The sequence below is a fragment of the Barbus barbus genome (assembly GCF_936440315.1).
Source record: "Barbus barbus genome assembly, chromosome: 29".
Taxonomy (NCBI): domain Eukaryota; kingdom Metazoa; phylum Chordata; class Actinopteri; order Cypriniformes; family Cyprinidae; genus Barbus; species Barbus barbus.
The window spans coordinates 747,501-772,500 of record NC_136757.1 but is presented as its reverse complement, the minus strand read 5'-3'; the positions used below and the strand labels follow the sequence as shown (position 1 = coordinate 772,500).

Genomic DNA, 25,000 nt, shown 5'->3' with positions numbered 1-25,000 from the left:
GTCACTAAAGGGGTCTGCAATGTTGCTAAGTCGGCAACACTGTGCATCTCCATTTCTCCAACTACAGGTTAGGCCACGGGTCAAACAGAAAATACGCGCTGCGTTAATCGTGCGTTAATAAAATTAATGCCGTTAAAATGCATTTGTGTTAACGCGTTATTAACACGTAATTAACTTTGACAGCACTAATTTAAATACATATTTTCCACTATCTTTTATAAGATGCTTTTCAGATTTGTGTGTTATTCAGTAATAGAAGCATAGAAAAAAGTCTGACTTCATAATCCTTGTAGAAATTAATTACCCAGCACTTAAAAGGTTAGTTCAGCCAAAAATAAAAGTTCTGTCATTAATTACTCGCCCTCATGTCGTTCCAAACCTGTAAGACCTTCGTTCATCTTCAGAACACAAATTAAGATATTTTGATGAAATCCGAGAGCTCTCTGACCCTCCATAGACAGCAAGGGAACTGAAATGTTTCCGGACATCAGTAAAATAGCCCATGGGACCTCATTGGTTCAAACATAATTTTACGAAGCTACGAGAATACTTTTTGTGTGAAAAGAAAACAATAATATTGACTTTATTCAATGATTTCTTCTCTTCTGTGTCAGTCTGATGTCCTTACTGTTTTTCTGGGCCTGGGAACATTTGACTTATGCTGTCTATGGAGGGTCAGAAAGCTCTCGGATTTCATCAAAATTATCTTAATTTGTGTCTTGAAGATGAATGAAGGTCTTACAGGCTTGGAACGACACGAGGTGAATAATTTTCATTTTTGGGTGAACTATCCCTAATGTCAATACACAGTGTTTTTGTAATGCTGCAGTAAGCCAGTAGAGAGCAGCAGACACACACACACACACACACGAACACACTGTGACTGACAGCATGAAGCGTGTTACCATGTCAACAGTGTTTGTGATGACTAGTGAAGGACAGAGGGCAGTGCTGAGCTGCAACACACACACACACACACACACACACACACACACACACACACTGGTGTTCCTAGCATTATGGGTTCATTCCATAGGTGTAATGGTTTTTCTGCTGTATAAACTGTGTTTTCTATCCTCTTAATCTAACCCTACACCTAAACCTACCACCTCAGGCACGGTTACAGTCTCAAAACACTTCATTCTGTGTGATTTATACGCTTGTTTCCTCATAGGGACTAAACGATATCCCCACAAGGAGATAATCTGCTGGTATCATTATCTGTGTGGGACTGCAGTGTGTGATGAGTCTTACAGCAGTGCTGCGCTGTATACAGCGTTCACACTCATCTCTGCTTCATATCAGCTCATAACCACAGTTAAACAGGCCTCTGCTTAGCATGCTTGGGTTTGGCTGTTGGACTGTAAGATGCCATTGAAAGATCTTGTGTTTTGAGTTAGTTTGAAGTGTGTTTTGATGAGGTGATGCAGCACAGCTCCTCTGGGGCCCGTATGGAGGACCGCAGGGACGCGATGTTGTTTTAGCAGCTGGTTGCTAGGTTCCAGTCTCCAGAAACCTGAAGCAGTTCTAGGGTTATGTGTAGCATGATAACATCAAACCAAATCTTTCCATTAATCTTAAGAAAGGCCAAATACTTTCAGACATGAAGACAGTGAATCATGACACATGGGTCAAAGATGATCATCTAGTGCACGTTTACATTTGAACACTACTTGAAATGTAAACTGATATTTCCTACTGACACACTACAGCAGAAGATAGAAATAACTGATAATACTGATAATACTAGTGCTCTAATAACGGCAAATATATGGGTAAATATTCCCGTCTTCATCCAGCGCTCTGTTTGCTCTGTTCTGAAGTGTTAAGGCCAGTTCACACCGCAAGTTGGCTCAAGTTGGATTTAGAATCTGATGAAAAATAGCTCATGTTCACACTGCACCAACAGACAACTCTCACTGACTGGGGACAACATGGATGATCCTATATCTATAAGCATGTTCAGTCGGGTGAAAGCAAACGCCAACAGGGGTACCACACTGACCCAACAAACTCTAACAGGCTAGTTTGCTGGCGTTTGTCTGTGCGGTGTGAATTGAATAAACTCCACACAGTAATCTACCTTTTAATTCAAAGACCCATGAAATCCATTAGATTTTTCCTTACATTCTGTGTGTTTTCTATTTGATCTTTTCTGAATTCTGTGTTTTATGATTCAGTGCAAACTTATCATCAAATAATGCTATCTAATGAAATGAATGAATACAACTTTAAAAACTTATAATAAAGAAAACAAAACAAAAAAAACTTACTAATTAAACATTTGTGTGTTTATTATAATTTTTTTTCATTTATACAGAACTGCATAAATTAAAACATGAAAAATATTGTGGTTGTATGATATTTCTTCTTATTATTATTAGTTTGAGAATTGCATGTTATTATAAAACGGTTAGTTCCAGTCCTTGATTCTGATTGGTCAGCAGCGGTGACCGCTTCACCCAGTGGTTCTGTGTATCACTGCGTAATTATGTATTTCAGCAAAGTTAACTTTAATATTTAATGTAATGAATTATGAGTGACCCCTGCAGGCGTTATGTTGCATCATTCACCTTTAATGTTGAGGCCATGCCCTTCTCCTCGAGATCTGTTGATGGGTTGAGGGAACATTACTGTATTTATTAATTCTCTGTTTCTCTATGATTCTCTATGTCCATATGTCCATCAGTTTACACTGCAACGACGCTTGCAAACACGCTGTGCTGTGAAATGGTCTGTTTTAACCTAAAAAGACAGAAAACAGACGTTTTCTCACGCTGAGAGATAAGCAGATGGTTATATGGTAGCAGATGAGAAGAGTTCCTATTCTCTGTTTTATTTTAGCTCCAAGATGAGGCATATTACAGCCAGAGCTGCGACCACTGATCTAACGTTATAATATAATCTAACACTGTGTTGGACACGACAGAGCGAATCATTTCAACTGTGGGTCATAAATAGAAGCATGTGGCGGATGACTGGCGGGGATTGACACGGTGTAATGATTATACAGGTACATCTCAAAAAATTAGAACATCGTGAAAAAGGTCAAGATTTTTTGTCACTCATTTCATAAAGTGACACCCATATATTATATAGATTCATTACACATAGTGAAATATTTCAAGCCTTTATTTCTTGAAATTTTGATAATTATGGCTTACAGATAATGACAACCCAAAATTGAGTGTCTCAGAAAATTAGAATATTACATAAGATCAATAAAAAAAGGATATTTTAAACAGAAATGTCAGGCTTCTGGAAAGTATGTTCATTTACTGTATATGTACTCAATACTTGGTTGGGCCTCCTTTTGCATGAATTACTGTCTCAATGCGGCGTGGCATGGAGGTGATCAGCCTGTGGCACTGCTCAGGTGTAATGGAAGCCCAGGTTGCTTTGATAGCGGCCTTCAGGTCATCTGCATTGTTGGGTCTGGTGTCTCATCTTCCTCTTGACAATAAACCATAGATTCTCTGTGGGGTTCAGGTCAGGCGAGTTTTCTGGCCAATCAAGCGCAGTAACACCATGGTCACTGAACCAGCTTTTGGTACCTTTGGCAGTGTGGGCAGGTGCCAAGTCCTGCTGGAAAATGAAATCAGCATCTCCATGAAGCTTGTCAGCAGAAGGAAGCATAAAGTGCTCTAAAATCTCCTGGTAGATGGCTGCGTTGACTGTGGACTTCAGAAAACACAGTGGACCAACACCAGCAGATGACATGCAGCCCAAATCATCACTGACTGTGAAGCTCTAATCATCAAAATATGAAAGTTTCACTTTTTGAAAACTTTTTCATGATATTCTATTTGTTTAGATGCACCTGTACAAGCTATTGACAAAAAGTACAACTTCATATGTCAAAAATGTCAACATATGACAGAAAACTAGATTTTTATGAAACTATCCTCCTCCATCCTCATCCAACTTCTCATGAAAGGAAGTTCATGTTTTTGATGACTTTTTTTTATGGATAAATCGTTTGTAATAAATCCTGTAATATTCCATAAAACAGTAACCGTCCATTTTGTATTGATTAGTGTGTGTGTGTGTGTGTGTGTGTGTTCTCAGGGGGCAGGCTGAAGAAGGACTTGAGTTATTTCTTGAGTCAGCGCTTTCAGAAGGGCTCAGCAGATCAGTGGCTGCAGGAGAGCATCAGACACAACCTGCACCGCTACAGCGCTCCCTGTGAGTCCAGCAGAAACACTAAACACACACCAGAACCGTCCGAGCTGTCTCTCTGAGATTAAACAGGTCATTCACACCCTCAGACGTGACAAAATACAGGAACGCTAGTACCTAAGATCAACTGACCTCATTTGTAAGATAGCTTCAGATAATTGTAGAAACGCCACATGGGTCCAAACAGCTCCTACAATCACAGCATTAGACAGAGCAAGCTTTCCTTCCGGCTGAGCTTTGTCAGACTCCTGCCATCATTGAACACAGAGAAACTGATGGAGCTGAAACCCTAAAAGAGTAACTGCACTTGTGTTTGTGTGGAGGCCCTTGACAGACTTAATGATCCCCGTTTATCTTTCATATGAATGAAACATATGGTCTAGTTCCTCTTTGCATTAAAACATCTATCTAGACCAGGGGTCTCCAAACTTTTTTACACCACAGACCAGCTTCGTTTTGAAAATATTCTCACAGCCAGATATAGATATATATATATATATATACAGGAGTTTCACAGATATGAACAGATGCAATGTACAAAAAACAAATTCTACAGTAATTGTACATTTTGTTTATGATTGACGTACAGTATCTCAGTGAGGTCTAAAGCAGGTGACCAGCGTCCACCAGGGGGCCTCAGCAAACCTCCATGGGGACCTAAGAAGTCTTCAAATGATTTGTATTCATCTAATCACTATCCTGAGAAACTGTTTGCAGTTCTTGGGTAAATAAGTTATAATACAAATGACATCTGTTGTTTGTGTAAGCATCTGGTTAGTGTTTGTCATCTCTTTAGGATTGAGTTGTATTCTGTTGGGCATTTCATGTCTGTAAACAGCGGGATACAGTAGCACAGAAATGAATGGTAAGAAACGATCAAACGAGCGTGTGGAAGCTGACTGTTGTTCCAGAAGGGCTGCTGGAGATCAGGAGCGGAGCAGGCCGTGCACAGATTAAAAAGCTTGTCCTGTTTGATTGCACGTTCTGCCATGTGACGCTAAATCCAGTAAACTGCTTCAATCCTCGGGTTTGAGGATTATAATGATTCTCTGAATGGGATATATTGGAAAGGGACTGCGTGAAGAGACACAGCACATCTAATGAACACAAGAGTGGGAACACACACAGCAAACACCCGCTCACACCGAGGACACAAACTATAGTTCCACTGCACAACCGATTTATATATTTATATTTAGCATTTTATAGATATATTTTAGGTCTCTTAACCGTATCCCAAACCTAAACACTATCATAGAGAGTATAAAAAGAGTATGTAAAATGTAACATCCAAAAACTTTCAATGTACCACTAAATGTATATTTTTGAGTCTGTAATCCCATTCCTACCACTAAACCTAATCATATCCATTTATATACTATTTATGACTAATATATACAGTATAAAGACACGTGCGACCGCTGACGAGCGTGAGCAGCATCAGTATTTATTGCAGTGTCACAGTAGTCCTGGTAGATGCTGGTGTGATGCCGGCACAGTCTTCTCTGCTCAGTTGTAGCTCTATTAGTCAAATCTGTTGATTTTAGCAATCTTTGTTAAAAATCTGGAGACAGTTCAAAAATGGGAAAAGGTACCCAGTTTGCATGCCTGTAAAGATATCTGAATACCCTTTTAGATGTTTGGTCTTCCCAAACTTTCCTTCTGTCGTCTTCAGTTTTAAGGCCCTGTATGGTTTAGTTCCAGAGATACGGGGATCTAAATATGGCTCCAAGAGTAAATTGTTCAATTGTTCTCATTTTCAGTGGTCAAAAACCAAATGTGTGTCACGTTGCAAAAATGTGATGCTTCTTTTCTTCTAAAAAGGAATATCTGAAGAACAAATAATGTTGGAATTAGAAATATATCTTGTTTTCTTCTGTCAAAAAACTGCATTGAACAGACTTGTCTGAGTGCCATAAATATTCTTTCCTAAAGTTTGTGTACCTGTAACTGAAGAATAATTAAAGATATCGCAATATGATTTTAGATTCTAGTTCCTGAACTTTTCTTTTGGAATCTTCCATTTCAAGGCCCTGTATCATTCAGTCCATAATAAAATGTGACATGAAATAAATCCATGTGCTGTCTTCTCTGAGATGAATATATCTGCTGATTGTCATTCTGACCGCCATGACCAGGGTTCTGGTCCGGAGAATCAACTCAGTGAAGAAAGTGCACAGATACTTTTCTAGGCATTGTTTTTTTCATGTCACGTTTTATTAATCTTGATTTTTCACAATTTGTGTGCTTTTCCTGGGAGAGTCGGAGAGAACTGCTGTGCTGATAGAGTCTCATGAATGAGTCCAATAGCCCAGTCAAAAATCAGTTCACTCTATTTTTAACCCCCCAAAAACCTCAACATTCTCAATTATCAAGCCGTTTTGATTTGCTGAGCCGTATGATGTCATATTGCTCAAGCCCCACCCACGGCCCTGACGGACTATCCCATATTAGCATAGCTCCGCCCTCAGCCAGTTGTACACTTCCTCTGCGCTCGAGCAGCTGCAGCGACGATGTAGTTTCACTGACGTGAAGCTGAAGAGAAGCTCAATGGTTTCATTTTCTGGCGACACCAGAGCCACTGAGGATGGTCATGCGCAGGGGCGTCATGCACTCTTTATTGTTGGGGTGGGGGGATCCCGTCATGCTTGGCATGTAACACACAGCAGCCACCATAGCACTGTATAACTGATATAGGCTTATGTTTGATTTATTTATACCTTTTTATTCAAAATATTCCCAAACATGTTAACTATATCATTTAATATATTAGGAGTGTAAGAAAATATCGATACACGTGACATGAGTATCACAATATTTTGTTTGGCGATACTGTATCAATTCTCCAAAACGGAATATCGATATTTAAAAAAAAAAAAAATCATACTAGATTCATGGCAGTTGATTCGTTCTGAGTTCATATCCCGGCCGCTAGTCTTCATCTCTGAACTTAAACCGTGACAGGAAATACTAGCATCAGTTAATATAGTTCGCTGTCAGTAATGGAGGATGAAAGAATTGATCCAGTTCTCGTTTCAGTGTACAAAGCTGAAGTGTGGCGCCATTTGGGCTTTTGTGGAAATGTCCGCCGCGGGACCACGACGCGAGTAACCTCGGTTCTGCTGCTTGCGGCGTCCCGTGTTGAAGAGTCTTTGCGTGGGCCGCGGCGGGCGGTAGAGCTGCAGCTTTCTCTCCTAACTCCGGGTGTTTGGTGCTGTGGGGCGGTGCTCGCGTCGCGGTCTCAGAGATTACACGCGGAACATAAACACAAACTGAAAAACCTGTGAAATCCAAGTTGAAAAGTTCTGAGATTGTTTAACATCTGTATTTATTTGGTTGTTTTACAATCGTTTAGTTTTCTTTAGGAATCCTGCAAGCACTTTATTTTTCATTGATATTAAGCATGTCATTTTTTGTTCAGATCAAATCTTATGACATCGCATGCCACAATTATAAACTTAAACTGTGAAACTTAGTAAGTAGAGTACCTTTATAAAACCTTTTTTACTTAAGTACCAGATATGGGTGTCGTGCCATAACATATTTTTTAAAACAACTGACTTTGTATTTAATGTGAATTTAATAATAACATGGTAAGTTACTATTTAGAACACATTCATTGGACAGAAAGAGAACAAAGAACATTTACTTTATCAAAGAACAATATTCAGTCTTCAGTCTCCAGAGCACTCTCAAAAACTACTATTAAAATCACTGAAGCTGTTTAGAAGCTGAAGTGAATATCTTACATCATACGCACATCTGATGAGAGAATACAGGGAAAGACTTGAACCAATTATTTACTTTATTTATTTTACTTTATCTATTTAAGTCAACTATTGAAACAAACTGTTGAACAGTGGGTGACGCGGAGTCTCTGAATCTGTCCATTTAGTGTTTTGTGGTTTAATTTGTCAGATGAATACTGTATTGCTCTGATAGAGAGTCTGACTTCTGACATATTTCAGTGATACAGCAACGGCTAAATCAAATTAAGACACTGGGACTTCATTTGATCCATATTAATCTCTGAGATTTTCTCATTTCTGAGCGACTATGGCAGTATACAGTGCTTGAAGTGGGCCGGCACGTCTATATTTGAGTCTTTAGGGTACCTGCACTTCTGACATGTTCCCGGTACTCAGAGTAAAATCCTCAGGGTCTGGGTGATTAGGCTTTATGATCCCATATATGATTAGAAATGATATAGAAACTATGTAAATCACACTACCCAGGCGGGATCACCTCTCATCTCGACCAATCACATGAATGAACGCAAGCAGAGTCGGTCTACTTCATTGTGTGGTGCGCGAGAGCATGTCAGGGAGGCGCGGAGTAGCAGAATAATAATTAATTATCGATTACTAATTTGAATCAGTACTTTATAACGACAATCATATCTTAAAATGAAAAGAAGCAGGCTTTAGCAATCACATCATTTTAAACCGTAAACTCCTGGAAAGTCCAAGGATCCAGTGAATGACTTCAAACAGGAAGCTCAAAACAGCACTAATGCCGATTTCATCAGTGATTACGGAGAGAATAGTGACTTACGTCCAGATGTCAGTGAAGTTATTATTTTCAGCGTGTATTTGGCTTAAACGTGTTTTATAATGAACGCTGATTATGTGGTGGTTTAGTGATTCTGAATGGATCCGTATATTACAGGCAGGAGGTTTAGTGGCGTCTCCCTGTGGTCATGTTTGGCATTGCAGCTTTACTTCTGCTAATTTGTATTGAACACTTTTATTTCATGATTGATTGATTGGTTGTGGCACTATACATACATTGTGAATCATTAAAAAGTACTTATTTAATATAAATAAATAAATCAATGGGGGGGTGTGAGTACTGGCACTTCTTTTTTTCCACTTCAAGCGCTGACAGTATATATATATATATATATATATATAAATATATTCTATATACTATGAAGAATATATTCTATTATATTCTATTCTGTTCTACTCACCTTCTCATTGTTTATTATTTTCCATATTTTCATATGCTACTCAAATAATCAAAACTGTAAATATGACAAAGGGAAATATGTGCGCGTTATTTACATCCTCCTGGGATGTTTTTCCTGTGTGCTTCCTGCTTTTCCTTCCCTCTCTGCTCCACTGAAGTAAACACTTCAACAGGACAGAGAACGCAGTTCATATAAAGGCAGTTTAAACCTGTGTTCAAAGCTGATTGGTGGCCTCTTTCTGGGTGTGTGCTGTGATTGGAGGATTTCGTTCCATCTGGTTTGTTCTCTCTCTGTGATTGGCTGACTGTGAGTTTGAATCTGTCTTTGTTTGTATTTAAATGAGTGCTCTTTATTTTAGCCTGATGAGAGTCTGTGTGTGTGCCAAAACATGTTGGCAACGAAAAACAATATGTTTTACACGACTCTCATATCTCCACTGGACACGTGCTGCTGCTTTCGTTCTTGTCTTCATCAAGTATTGTGCTTGTTTCCACACACCTTGTTAAGACTTCTGAACAAGTGTTCAAGCAGAAACCTTCAGCGGCTCTTTCAATGGTGGGGAGGAAACAATTATACAGCTTTTATCCATTTATTTGTTCTTACCTTATTCATACAGTATATCAAAACTAAAGTTGATAGTTGGTAGCTGGTGTCCATTCAGCTAAGAATGTATATATTATGTCTTTTTGTAACGAATAGTCAGGTCAAGTCAGCTTTATTTATATAGTGCTTTTGACAATACAGATTGTGTCAAAGCAGCTTTACAGTATCAGATAGGAAAATAATATTTTATTTATTTCTGTATTTTCTTAAATGTGTGTGTATAGAGTATTTACAGAGTGTTAACTTTTAGTTTTAGTTACTTTTTCTTATTTGTAAGTCGCTTTGGATAAAAGTGTCTGCTAAATGACTAAAAGTAAGTCAGTAAAAGTAATAATGCAAAAGGACAACAGTAAACACTCAATTTTCAGTGAAAGGCAGTTCATCATTCAGTGATGTCATCACAGGACTTGCAAAATTTCACATCCCTGCTATCCCTTCAGGCAGGTACTCTTCAGATTTTGGTAGCCCGAACATTTATCTAACTAGCCCAAATAAAAAAAAAAAAAAAAAAGAAAATCTGATAGGTGTCTAAATGTCAATCAAAACATTTTCAATACACAAATATCAAGGAAGGAATTTTATTTAATTATTTACAAGGTATCTGCAAAATTGTTAAAAATCAATTTAAGGCAATTTATGACCATTTATAAGAGGTGCACAAGTAAAATCATCAGCGTATGAGTGGGGTTGGACAATGTCTATGGTATCATATAACCATAAAATGAGATGATTTACAGTTCAGAGACAGGTTTTCACAAAAACACAAATCTTAAAATGGCATTTCTGCCTTTAAACCATTTTTATGAAAAGGGATAAGTTCAATATAAATTATTATATCAATTTAAAACTTATAAATATTACAGTCTTAATTGTTTAGATGTTTAGTAGGCACATTAACTTCTTTCACATTTTTGTAAATGCAAATCCCTTCTCTGCCACGAGGTGGCGCTTTAAGAGCAGCTGGAATATAGTGGTTCCCCGGTAACGGCTGTGCACGAAGCAGCATGCTTAGAAACGCTGCTTTATCAGGCATTTTACAGGCAAGATTAAATGAAAATGGCACATTTTTGAGGACAGTCTGCTCCCTTTAGAGACACTTTTACATAAAAACATCCGCGCTGCGTTTTGACTTTGAAACGTGCAGCGCTCATATTTATTCAATGACATCATTGCCTTTTGAAGATTCCAGCCCTTTCGCGGTTCTTGTCTTTCCGTCCCCAACTGTCAGGCCTCTTGAAATTATAATGAAGACTTTTCTTATATCATTTAACGTATTTACAACTTTGTACTTCTTAAATTTGATACAAGTAAATTGAGGGTTTTTTCAGGACCTGTGGGAGTCCTGTATTTAAGGCCCGTCGGGCAGGGCAGTGATATATTTTGCTTGCCCGACTGGAAAACACAATAGCCCCGGGACGCAGCAATTCTGCGAACCCTGCATCGTCCAGCTCAGTTCAGTTCTAATAGTATCTGTGCAATCAGGTCGACGATATCACTGGAAATCAAGTGTCCCCAACTAAGCAAACCAGAGGCGACAGCGGCAAGGAACCAAAACTCCATCAGAGACAGAATGGAGAAAAAAACCTTGGGAGAAACCAGGCTCAGTCGGGGGGCCAGTTCTCCTCTGGACAGATGAACCAGCAGTTCAGTTCCAACTGCAGCAGAATCAGATTGTGCAGAGGACTCATCTGGTTCCTGTGGTCTTGTCCCGATGGCCGTCTTGGAGACAGGGTCTTCACTGGGGGTCAGTCTCTGGGGCTCATCTAGGTGTCCTGGCTGTAGAGGTCATCTCTAGGTGCTGATCCACCATCTGATCTGGATACAGTCTGGATCTGGGTGGCTACGGTGACCTCGGAATAAGAAAGAAACAGACTAATATTAGCGTAGATGCCATTCTTCTAACAATGTAACAAGTACATCAGGTGTTTTGGGAAGTGTTCCCGGTTCCGGTTGACCTAATTAATGCAGCCTAACAATCCTTTAACGGATTTGAATTATAGAAATGTGATAGTGTATTATGTGTACGCCAGGTTAAAGAGATAGGTCTTTAATCTAGATTTAAACTGATAGAGTGTGTCTGCCTCCAGAACAGTGTTAGGTAGATTGTTCCAGAGTTTGGGCGCTAAATAGGAAAAGGATCTCCGCTGGCAGTTGATTATGATATTCTAGGTATTATCAAATGGCCAGAGTTTTGAGATCGCAGCGGACGTGAAGGACTATAATGTGATAAGAGCTCACTCAAATACTGAGGTGCCAAACCATTCAGGGCCTTATAGGTAATTAGCAAGATCTTAAAATGTATACAGTGTTTAATAGGGAGCCAGTGCAGTGTTGACAGAACCGGGCTAATGTGGTCATACTTCCTGGTTCTAGTAAGAACTCTAGCTGCTGCATTTTAAACCAGCTGGAGTTTGTTTATTAAACGTGCAGAGCAACCACCCAATAAAGCATTACAATAATCTAGCCTCGAGGTCATGAACGCATGATTTAATGTTTCTGCATTAGACATTGAGAGCATAGGTCGTAATTTAGATATATTTTTAAGATGGAAAAATGCAGTTTTGCAAATGCTAGAAACATGTTTTTCGAAGGAAAGATTGCTATCAAAAAGTACGCCTAGGTTCCTAACTGATGACGAAGAATTTACAGAGCAGTCGTCAAATATTAGAGAGCGATCTAGGTTATTACATGCAGAGGTTTTAGGTCTGATATTTTTTTCTGAATTTAGCAGTAAGAAATTACTCGTCATCCAGTTTTTTATATCGACTATGCATTCCATTGTTTTTTTAAATTGGTATGTTTCGTTGGGCCGCGAAGAGATATAGAGCTGGGTATCATCAGCATAACAGTGAAAGCTAACACCGTGTTTCTTGATAATATCTCCCTAGGGTAACATGTAAAGCGTGAAAAGTAACGGCCCTAAAATGTCAAATTATTTCCATATTTTCCCCAAATGACAGCACCCGTGAGCAGGAGGATAACACTGCCATTTGTTCTGATGCTGGAAAGTCTTTTAAGCATTTTTAAAACAGTTCCAATACAAGGCATTTTTCAAAACAAATGAACACTTTCACATTTTTAAAACATGTAACTTATTTACTATTGTGCCAGTTTTGTATCAGAATCAGAATCAGAATGAGCTTTATTGGCCAAGTATGTTTACACATACAAGGAATTTGTTGTAGTGACAGAAGCTCCACAGTGCAACAGAAGGACAGTAACAGGACAGGACACAGGTAATGAAACAAAATAACAGGAAATAGCCAATGACCAATGTACAAGCAGCAAAAAAAAAATAAGAAATACACAATATATAATATATAATATAGGCGACTATGTATGTACAGGTCAAGTATGTGCAAATTAGAAATGAGAAAATAAAATAAGTGAGTGTGGTGAATGGATAATGTATTAGTTGTGTGTTTTACGTTTATTTATTGAGTGTTCATGAGATGTATTGACTGAGGGAAGAAACTGTTCCTGTGTCTGGTCGTTCTGGTGCTCAGAGCTCTGTAGCGTCGACCAGACGGTAACAGTTCAAAGAGGGAGTGTGCTGGATGTGAGGGGTCCAGAGTGATTTTACCAGCCCTTTTGCTCACTCTGGATAAGTACAGTTCTTGGAGAGTGGGGAGGGTTGTACCAATGATTCGCTCAGCAGTCCGGACTACCCTCTGTAGTCTTCTGAGGTCAGATTTGGTAGCTGAGCTGAACCAGACAGTTATTGAAGTGCAGAGGATGGATTCAATGATGGCAGAGTAGAACTGTTTCAGTAAGTCCTGTGGCAGGTTGAACTTCCTCAGCTGGCGAAGAAAGTACAACCTCTGCTGGGCCTTCCTGACAATGGAGTCTATGTGAATATCCCACTTCAGGTCCTGAGAGATGGTGGTGCCCAGGAACCTGAATGACTCCACTGCAGTCACAGTGCTGTTCATGATGGTGAGAGGGGGGAGAGCAGGGGGGTTTCTCCTGAAGTCCACGATCATCTCCACAGTTTTGAGCGTGTTAAGCTCCAGGTTGTTGAGACTGCACCAGACAGCCAGCTCCTTAACCTCCTGTCTGTAAGCAGACTCGTCACCGTCCTGGATGAGGCCGATCAGTGTGGTGTCGTCTGCAAACTTCAGGAGCTTGACAGAGGGGTCTTTAGAGGTGCAGTCGTTGGTGTAGAGGGAGAAGAGCAGTGGGGAGAGAACACAGCCCTGAGGAGCTCCAGTGCTGATGGTTCGAGTGCTGGATGTGAATTTGCCAAGCTTTACTAACTGCTGTCTGTCTGTCAGGAAGCTGTTGATCCACTGGCAGACGGAGGTGGGGACGGAGAGCTGAGTTAGTTTATTTTGAAGGGTTTCCGGGATAATGGTGTTAAAAGCAGAGCTGAAGTCCACAAACAGGATCCTCACATAAGTCCCTGGTCTGTCCAGATGCTGCAGGATGAAGTGCAGTCCCATGTTGACTGCATCATCCACAGACCTGTTTGCTCTGTAGGCAAACTGCAGGGGGTCCAGTGATGTCCTTCAGATGAGCCAGAACCAGTCTTTCGAATGATTTCATGGCTACAGACGTGTATATAGTGTATAGTGTGTATATTGTAGTGTATATAGCTATTTTGACTTTTGTATTTTCTGTGCGGCTTGAATGCGGTGTCCGTCAAAAATAGACGCGGATCGACTGGAGCGGCGGGATGGTGTAAATCAGGGGTTATATACTGCACTACAGGCTACAGCGCCATCTATTGTATTTTACTGATATTGCATATTGGAACAACTGCCTCACGGACTGGATGAAAACGCCCCTAGTTTGCCCACCTCTGCAGATTCATATAATCTTTTTTAAAATCCCTCGCGGGCCGCCACAGGAGTGATAGCGGGCCGTAGTTTGGACACCCCTGGTTTAGATGATTTAACAAGTTTATACAATTCTTCCTTTCCTATAGAAGAGAATGAGTGGAATTGTTCCTCATCATCTGATGTGATACTGTAGCTGACGGCTGCATGGTTACAATTGTATCTCTAATAGTATTGATCTTGGAAGTAAAGTAGTTCGTAAAGTCATTACTACTGTGCTGCTGGTGTCAAAGACTGTTGATGCTTTATTTTTCGTTAATTTAGCCACTGCATTGAATAAATATGTAGGGTTATGTTTTCTTCTAAAAGAGAGATTAATCAGATCTAGCAGTATTTAAAGGGGCCATTGGATGCCCATTTTCCATAAGTTGATATGATTCTTTAGGGTCTTTATGAAAAGTCTATACCATTCTTTGGTTACAATTTCTCAATGGTAGTGTAAAAAGCACCTTATTTACCCAGTCAAAATCAGCTCTGTTTTAATCAAGCCGATTTTTAGTCCATGTTGCTGTAAATGCTGATGAGCTCTGCTGACCCTGCTCCTCTCTTCCACGGGGTGACGAGCCGTTCAGTCACGAAACTGACTAACAAGCACGTTATTAGGAACGGTGATTTGCTTCTTATACTCACTTCTTCTGTAGATGAAGCTGGATCACGAATGAATCGCGTGAACATAGATGCATTTATGTAGATCGGGATTGGAGCATTCCCTTCAAAATGAAAGTAAGTTAATCCTCTGTGTCTTCAACTGCTCAGATGTCAGGAGTAAATGACAACTGCTATTTTCATTATTATATCCAACAACAAAACGCCTCAATCGCTTAATCAGAGACATCTTGTCTTCCCCTGCACCGGAATCGACACAATGGTGGACAGCTCTCAGCTCACTCAGGGCGGGTCTAAGGTAAGACGGCTTGTCAATCAACTCTCGTGGGAGGGGCCTGTGCAGAACGACATCATTCTGACAGGAATCTCAGAACAGCCTGATTTCAGAGAGAGGATTTTAAAATAGGGATTTAAAAAAAAAATCACTGAGTGGGTTTTAATCATTATAGGATGGATGTGTTCACACACTTCCAACACACATTTATATTCAAACAACTTGTAAAATGAATTTTGCATCCGATGACCCCTTTAATGCTTTTCTGTAGGAGAAAGTACTTTCCCGCTAAGCAATATGAAATACCTCTAGTTTTGTTTTCCTCCAGCTGCGCTCCATTTTCCAGGCTGCTCTCTTTAGTGTGCTCATTATACCACGGAGTCAGACTCTTTTCCTTAATCTTCCTTAAGCGTAAAGGAGCAACTGTATCTAAAGTGCTAGAAAAGAGAGAGTCCATAGTTTCTGTTACATCAAGTTTTTCTGCGCTGTTGGATATGCTGAGGAATTGAGAGAAATCAGGAAGATTACTTACAAAGCAGTCTGTTAGAGGTGATGGTTCTACCATATTTGTAACAAGGAGTAGAATTTGCAGTTTTAGCTATATGGAGTTTACACAAGACTAGATAATGATCTGAGATATCATCGCTTTGCTGCAGAATTTCAACACCACTGACATCAATTCCATGTGACAGTATTAAATCTAGAGTATGATTTCGACAATGAGTAGGTCCTGAAACGTGTTGTCTAACCCCAATAGAGTTCAGAATGTCTATAATTTCTGATCCCAGCGAATCTCTTTCATTATCAACATGGATATTAAAATCACCAACAATTAGGACTTTATCTGCAGCCAGTACTAACTCAGATAGAAAATCAGAAAATTCTTTAATAAAGTCTGTATGGTGCCCTGGTGGCCTGTATACAGTAGCCAGTACAAACATCACAGGGGATTTATCACTAACACGTGTTTCTCTGGATAACGTTATATGAAGCACCATTACTTCAAACGAATTATACTTGAAACCCGACCTCTGAGAAATACTGAAAATATTGCTATAAACTGTAGCAACACCTCCCCCTTTACCTTTTGGATGCGGCTCATGTTTATAAATGTAATCTTGGGGGGGTAGACTCGTTTAAAATAATGTAATCATCTGGTTTTATCCAGGTTTCTGCCAAACAGAGCAGATCTAGTTTATGGTCCGTGATCATATCATTTACAAAAAAGCACTTTTGTAGAAAGGGAGCTGATATTCAGTAAGCCAAGCTTTATCATTTGTTTCTCTGTATTATATATTTTTTTTATTTGTTGAACAAAAATTTAATTGTTACCCTTAATTTGGTTTGGATGTTTTCTGTATTTTCTAGTTTGGGGAACAGACACAGTCTCTATAGTGTGATATCTAGGTGAAAGGGTCTATGATTTTAGGTGAATACTAGAACTAATCGTTCTGTTGTGGCACAAGCTCAAATGTCACAGGACAATCTGAAGTGGAGTGGTAATATCCTGCATGGGCTAATTCATGAAATAGTTTATTATTTTCATAGATACCAAAAAAAAGAGCAATGTTGAGAATTGTTCTTTCCTATATGAATGGACGGATGAATTTGCATTTGTGGTTTTTCTCATTTCGGTAGCATCCAGCTTTAAAAAATGATGCAAATGTAAAATACAGGCAGTCATTGTCGTATATCTTAACAACAGTAAAATAAATCAGACTCACATCTGATTGTTGGAAGCTTGAACGCCTGCATGAAGCTAAAGCCAGCCAGACCCAGACTACAAGACAAAAAACACACCACACAAGCAGTTTACTCCTGTTTGTGTACGCCATTGTTTTGTGGATTACTGTACACCAGGGGTGCCAAACTCAGGGGTTTAGTTCCAACACACAAACCATGTAGCTTTCAACTGAGCCTGAAGGACTTGATTCGCTGGATCAGGTGTGTTTAATTAGGGTTGGAGCTAAACTGTGCAGGACTGAGTTTGAGACCCCTGCTGTACACTCAAGCCATCAAAGTTAGGTAAGTCCAGGTGCCATTTATTCAGCATTAGGAAGATAATATGGCTGTTCTCTGAATGTGGGCTCACCAGAGGAGCTGACGGGTCACCGTATGCCCTAACCTGTCATTTATGAGGTTTATGGGTGCTGTGTTTTCCTCACACACTCTCATGATCACACACAAGAGTAGTGGACGAGGATGGGATTTTGCAGAACACTTGTAATATATGGCACACGTGTGATGTGCACGTTTATGATGCTAAAGGAAAGTCACCTGCTGTTGAATGGGCAAGAGTGAGCGGAACATTTTTTAAATTTTACAGGCTTTAGAACAACACTGGCGTGAGTAAACGATGACTGAGCTTTATTTTTAGAGTGAACTATGCCTTCATCTGTTTTAAACGATCAAGAGCAGGAAACTTTCATCTGTGCACAAACTGGCCCTTTAAGAGCCACTGGTGTGTGATCTGGAGGCATTTCCCACTCATGCAGCAGGATGGAGGACAAGATGGAGGCACACATCCGAGGAACACACACACACACACGTGTGTAATGGAGCTGCTGTGTGTATGGACGGGGCTGTGGAGTCCAGTGGTTTTGCATATGTAAAGAATAAAGCACAATAGACTGATCGTTGGGGGAGGATGTGCATGTAACGCAGACAGTGTCCCAATACACCGAGATGCCTGCCTATACAGCATCTTTAGGACACGCTTTCAATGTGTCTGTGATGGGCAAACATTACATGTTGAGACCGTGACACCTGAAAACATGGTTTTATGCCCAAACACTCCTGCTGAAAAGAGCAGCATGGGTGTTTTGGTGTGTGAGGTCCAGGCAGATCACTATGTTTGTAGAGGCTCTAAACAGAGAGCGTTACACCCGGTGCAGTGTTCAGCAGCGGGGAGCTTTGTTTAGCTCGTCCAGCATGGCACTACAGAACTGAGTAGCGGCTCCACGAGCTTCACATGAGCGAGTCTTTGTGCTCCTTTGTTGTGTGGCTGGAGGGAGCGTTCCCCACCCCCTGCACTCCTGCGGGCCGGAGCCGCTCTCACGGAGCAGTTAACAGGTGCTTGTTCCTCCAGAGGTTCCCCCTCCACAGATGGCTATTGTTATGGTGTTCAGTAAACGCCGCTGCCATGTAACGCAGAAACTCCAGCGCTCACTCGCTCTCTCTCTCTCTCTCTCTCTCTCTCTCTCAATTCAATTCAATTCAATTCAAATGAGCTTTATTGGCACGACCTGCACAGTATTGCCAAAGCACTGTCCATTACATGAATAAGGAACAAACAATTATATAATACATATAACAAGAATAGATCTGTAAAATAATTAAGTAAATATGTACATGCATATTTCTTTCTTTTTTTCCTCCTTCCTCACAAACAAGAAAAATATTTAAGACATTGTTTAAAAAAAAAAACACCTTTGTACAACATGTAAGAGATGATCTTGCTCCAGTTTTGTCCACTGGCTGATAGTCTTAGTTTGTGGCAGGCTGATACAGATCTTGCTGCTGTTCTGATCATTTGGGAATTTTCTCCTAAAATGTGACTTAATTTTTCTGCATTTGGTAATGCCATAAAATGTGGTGTAATTAGTTGTAATTAGTTGAAATCTGCAGCTCTAATGTTGTGATAGTAATCACAGTGCAGTGAGAAATGTTCCTCTGTTTCCAGCTCTTTCTGCAGCACAGTGAACACAGTCTCTGTTCTCGTGGCTGTCGTCCTCTCTCTATAGCCAGACACTGATCACTCAGGCTGTACTTCGGTAGTGTTTCTTCATTTGGGATCTTTCACACAGATCAGGTATTCTGCTGGTTTGTAGTCTCTTTTCAGGTGTAGATACAGCTCCTTCTGTATTTTAGTGGCATCTCTCCAGTAGGTGATGTAGTTGTGTGATTTGGTTGGGTCTGATTGTGCTGTGCTGGTTTGGGTGTAGTGTGAGTACCAGCTGTAAAAGCACTCTTCTGCAGGGCTTCAGTCTGGTAAGAGCTCGGATCACTGGATTTCAGCTGCTGCTGGAATTTCACAGCTCTCTTTTCAATATTAATTAATACTGGATATTGTCCTAATTCAGCTCTGCATGAGTTGTTTGGGGTCGCTCTGTTAACTTTTAAGATGTTTTTACAAATTTGGGTGTGCATCATTTCAATTTCTTCTTTTTCCCATTTAGAGAAATCTTGGGTTTTTAGAGGTCCCCATATCTCACTGCATATAGTGCAATTGGTTCGATTATTGCTTTTAGGATTTTTAGCCAGGTTTGAAGTGGAATTTGATACTGAATTGTATTTTTGATCATGTAGAAGACTCTCAGTGCCTTTGCTTTCAGTGCATTCACAGCCAGATTGAAGTTTCCTGTTGAGCTAATATTTAGTCCCAGATAGCTGTATTCATGGGTGTGTTGGAGGACCTGGTTTCCTGCTCTGAAAGTGGATTTATTTTCCTTACACCTGGGTCTCTTTTGAAAAATCATGCCGGGGGCAGTCCAATTTCTTAATTCTTTGGCTAATTCATTTATATATATGTTAAACAGAGTGAGGCTCAATGGGCAACCTCGTCTAACTCTGAAATTCTGTTCGGTTGTTCTCTATTTTTACAGCACATGTATTGTTTTTATACATGGTACTGATTAGATGGAAAGTTTTCCCTCCAATCCCGTTCTCCAGTAGTTTTAGAAAGAGTCCTTCATGCCAGATTGAATCAAAAGCTTTCTCAAAGTCAATAAAGCAAGCACAGATTGTGGTTTTGTTTTGGTGTATGTGTTTATCAATGATAGTGTGGAGAGCATAAATGTGGTCAGATGTTCTGTGTTTGGGCAGAAATCCAGTTTGACTTTTCTCCAAGATTTTGTGGGTTTTGAGAGTTTTGTAATCATATATTAATAACTGAACAGAATATTTCTCCAGGTTGCTATTGACACACATGCCTCTGTAACTGCTTGGCTCGAACTTGTGTCCTTGTTTAAAGATGGGTGTAATTAGGCCTTGATTCCAGGGGTCTGGGAAATATCCTACACTCAAAACAGTGTTGAATAATTTGGTTATTGCAGTTTTGAATGTGTCATGTGTGTATTTGATCATTTCATGTAATATCCCATCAATGCCACATGCCTTGTTGTGTTTCAGTGCATGTGGTCTGTCTGTTAGCTCATTTACTGTGATCGGGAAATCCAGCGCATTCTGATTGGCATTCATGTTTTCTTTCAGGATTTCAGATTGGGTTTTTATTTCATTTCCAGCAGGATTTGTTTGTTGTTTTGTACAGATTGTCAAAGTGTGTCCTCCATATGTTCTCATTGTGAATGGCCAGTTCTTCCTTTTGTGGTCTATAGAGAGTGGTCCAGCTGTTCCAGAAGTTACTGGTATTTATTGATTCCTCCATTGTTAGAAATAATTGTTCTGTATGCTCTTCCTTTTTTCTTTGAGAGTTTGTTTGTACAGTTTAAGAGCTTCATGATATTGAAGGAGTTCTTGGTTGTCAGGATCTCTGTGTTTTGTATTTGATAGATTGCGTATGTCCTTCTAATTCTTTTACACTCTTCGTCAAACCACGTTTCATTGGTGTTTTTTGGTTTTCTTTTTGATGATTTTTTCAGATTGCACATGGATTGGTGGAATATATCTGTAATGTCCTTTAGTGCCAGATTTATGCCTACTTTATTTTGTGGATATGTGTTAATTATACATTTGTCCAGTAATAATTTGATAGTTTGACTTTAGTGCACTTTGAGAGTTTTCTGTGCTGTTTTTTGTCCATTTGTAGGATTGATGTATCTTAGTAAATGAGAGGGCTGTCTGCATATTTGATTGTTTTGAGTTTGTTTTAGATCGAGGGTAATTTTACAGCGGTCTGACAGGTGTTTGAGGACTGACTGTGAATGCTCTGAGATGCACTTGATCAATGTCTGTGATGAAATAATCTACAGTACTGTTACCAAGAAAAGAATGAAAGGTATAACCACCAAAAGCGTCTCCTCGTATGTGACCGTTCTCTATATACAGGCCCAGTGATGGACAGAGCTGTAGTAGGCTTCTCCCACTTCTGTTTGTGAAGTTGTCATCATTTTTTCTGAGGTGATATGAGGGCAGAGAGTGGCAGGTGTTTGTAATATATTTGTCTGCTTGTGTGTTGACAAAGTCGGGTTCATTTCCAGTTCTGGCATTTAAGTGGCCACATATTAAACATGTCCTTTTGTCTGGAAATGGCAGATCTCGTCTTGCAGGATAGAAAAGGTTTCTTCATTGTAATAGGGAGATTCAGCCGGGGGTAAGTATGTGGCACACAAGAATATGTGACGGTCTGTGGACACAATGTCCTTTTCGATTTTTAGCCAAATGTATGATTTTCTGATTTTTCTAGATTTGATTGAGTCTGAGTTGTGTTCTGTACCATATCAGCATCCCCCTGAGTCTCTGCCCTGCGTCACCCCTCTCAGTTTGGGTGATGGTAAAATGATTTCTCTAAACCCAGTTGGGCAGCCAGTGGACAAATCTCTTACGTTCCATGTTTCTTGTAGTATTATGATGTCAGAATTATGAATTTCTCTTTTGAAATCTGCATGTTGGCTCTTAACACCAAAAATGGAGGACCTAAGTCCTTGAATATGCCAGCAGGAGATTTTTAAGGAATATGAGCCCATTAATCACCTTTATTTCAAAAACAAGACAAACATCAGTATGATCAATTGACAGATCAAGTAGAATATTTTAAATATTATGATACATATCTGAGAATATATCCATATATAGATTATTTTTTCAAAAATACATTAAATAATGTGAGATCTAAATAAAGAGGTTCTTAAAAAAAACCATATATATATAAATACACATGTATAGATACATATGTACACACATCCATTTCTTTTCTCCACTAAGTCACTGACCCATTAGGTGAGAGCACAGCAGAGTCAGCATGTGCTGGATGATTCTGAGGTCTCTGGATTGAGATGGACTCGGCTGGCTGTGGACTGTGCTGGTGCTGGGGTTTATCAGTGATCTGCTGGCTGCTTCGGCGTAGCTCTGGCTGCCTGGGTGCTGCTCCTGCTGATGTTCATGTGAATGATGGGGTGAAGGAGCTGCAGCTTTTCTCTCTCTCTCTCTCCCCTCCCTCTCTCTCTATCTCTCTCCTCCCTCTCTCTCCCTCCCCTCCCTCCCTCCTCCCCCATCTGCTCCTGCGCTCCTCATCTCTCCGGATCTGTCGGCCTCACGCGTGGATCGGACTCTTGTCTGCCAGCCGTGGACACAAAGGAAGGATAAGCGCGTGATCGCACGGGAGCGTGTGCCATCGGTGGAAGGGACCGTATTCTCGCTTGACATCCAGGCAAGTGTGGGTTTATTTTTGGCCATGTACGGATGTGTACACCGTTGTGAATCGCTCAGATTTGTACCGAGAGCGTATCCCAGGATCAGCTTAGAGTCCGTTAATGCTGTGCTAATGGCTGTGCTGCTTGATCTAGAGCTGTGCTAGCTGTGAAGGGGACTGGACTGAGCAGATGTGATCGCGCTGTTTTGATAGATCAGACTGTTGTTGTTGACGGTACCTGTGCTGATTTAAGGTATTCAGACTCTTTCTGTCAGATAGCTTTGGTAAAATGCATATGATTTTAGGGTTATTTCGTTTTCAAATGACACGTCCGAAATGCAGCGGTCAAGCTGGTCATTAGAGAAGCCTGTTGGTCATCGGTGAAGATATTTGGGGGATCCAGCATTGTGATTATCATGTGTGATTATCATGTGTGATTATTACGTCAGAGTTGCTGCAGGTACGGTCGGATGACATCAAGAGGCCTCTCGCTGTCCTCGTTTATCTGAATGTTCTCTTGAGTACTGTGTTGTAAAGGCTACGAAGTGAAATAAAAGCTGATGTGCTGTGAAAACCCGAGGGGTGAAGCCTACAGGTCACTGACCCAGCCTCGTGTGTCCAGCAGAGGGAGCTGGTCTCTAACGCGTCCGCTAGCTACTCGCGCGTGCTACTTTAACAGAAAATCGTTTCGGATTGCTCATATGAGTGGAGTGCTGCAAATTACTTTATAGTCATACATGTGAAGTGCCTTATTATGATTATACCAGACTTCACGGCATTATTGTGTTGAGATTTGTTATGTTTTAGTTCAGTGTGGAAGTAGTTCCGGGAACAGTGCAGTTGATTGTGTTGAGATGTTAATAAACAGATTTCAGTATGTCTGTCTAAGTCTATCTGTATGAATGTTAACAGATGGAAACGGTCTGTGCTGTGCTGTATTATGAATATAGTCACGGCTGAACAATCTAACAAGATAATGCAAAAAACATTCATGACAACATGATGAACACTTCATAGCAGTTACTATATTGTGGATTTTAGCATGATTGGAGTACCGTATTGATCATCTGTTTTTAATCAGGAGTTGAGCACCGTATCAGAACAACACTTAAACACTTAAACAGTTGACTGTTGCGTTGAAAAGCAAATCAAAAATAAATAGTATGTCATAATTAGAATAAGGTGTCTTGAGTGAGCATACATTTATATATACAAACATTTCTTTGGACTTATTTCAAATGCGGCCATATTTTGGTTAGTATGATGCAAAGTATTGTTTATGTGGAATTATTTCATATTTACTGTGACCAGCACCAGTCCAGTGAGGTCATGAGAGTTCATGCATCAGTCAAGATCAACCCTTTATACTAGAAGGACCAAACAACCCAAAATCTTTAGACAATTTAGAAAGATTTCTCTATATGATAGATCTCGTTTCTTTTGTCAGAACTGACAGGAATGGCTCTCGGCGTTTCCGTCAGGCAGTATTATTATTGGTGTCTTGTTGCTAAACTGTGGACTGAATGGGTTTGTTCAGACAGCAGTTTTTGTGTGTGTGTGAGGGATATTACTAAGTGTTTACAACATATTCCAATATCACTCGATATGAGCGTCTCCGTGCTCGTGACATATGAGAGATGAATCTAGTGGAAAGTGATATCACAGATAAAGACGGTGAACCTCAGGTTCAATATTGACCTTGTGATATTATGATCCAGGCAGCGACGGGGAGAAACTTGGGTCGAATATCTTCCTCATCCAGCTCATAAAGGACAGATGGCTCTTCATTCTCTGCTTTCAATCTCTCTCTCACACACATGCACGAGAGCTTATCCGATTCATCTGGGCATTGTGGACGGCCCGGTGCTGCACAGAGACTCTTTTCAGAGTTGAAGCGGGCAGCTGCAGCGTGAGGAAGTGGCGGACTGAGAGATCTGCCAATCTTATGGCAGGAGAGACAAACAGGGCAATAAGAGGAAGAGGGCCTGAAGTTGGTGGAGGTGGGTGGGGCTTGTGAAGAGGGCGGGGCTTCAGCCAAGGCATAAATGCTGGAGGTCAGGGCCAGATGCTCTCCAAACAAAAGAGTATTTCTCAGGAAGCGACGCTGGGAAGCATGGCGCTCACCATTGTTTGTGTGTGTGTGTGTGTGTGTGTGAGTGAGTGTTTGTTTTTGTGTGTGTGTGAGCGAGTGTTTGTTTTTGTGTGTGTGTGAGCGAGTG

General features: G+C 40.3%; 1 protein-coding gene across 1 annotated transcript in view; it reads left to right on the top strand.

Moving 5' to 3' along the window:
* Positions 1 to 25,000, top strand: part of LOC306849917 (membrane-associated guanylate kinase, WW and PDZ domain-containing protein 1-like) — a gene marked incomplete at both ends in the record, with an annotated part of 77,332 nt that overhangs the window by 5,717 nt on the left and 46,615 nt on the right. The window contains one exon of the mRNA XM_079385301.1: positions 4,069 to 4,185. Coding sequence (XP_079241427.1) covers positions 4,069 to 4,185 — 117 coding nt within the window. The remainder of the gene's footprint in view (positions 1 to 4,068; positions 4,186 to 25,000) is intronic.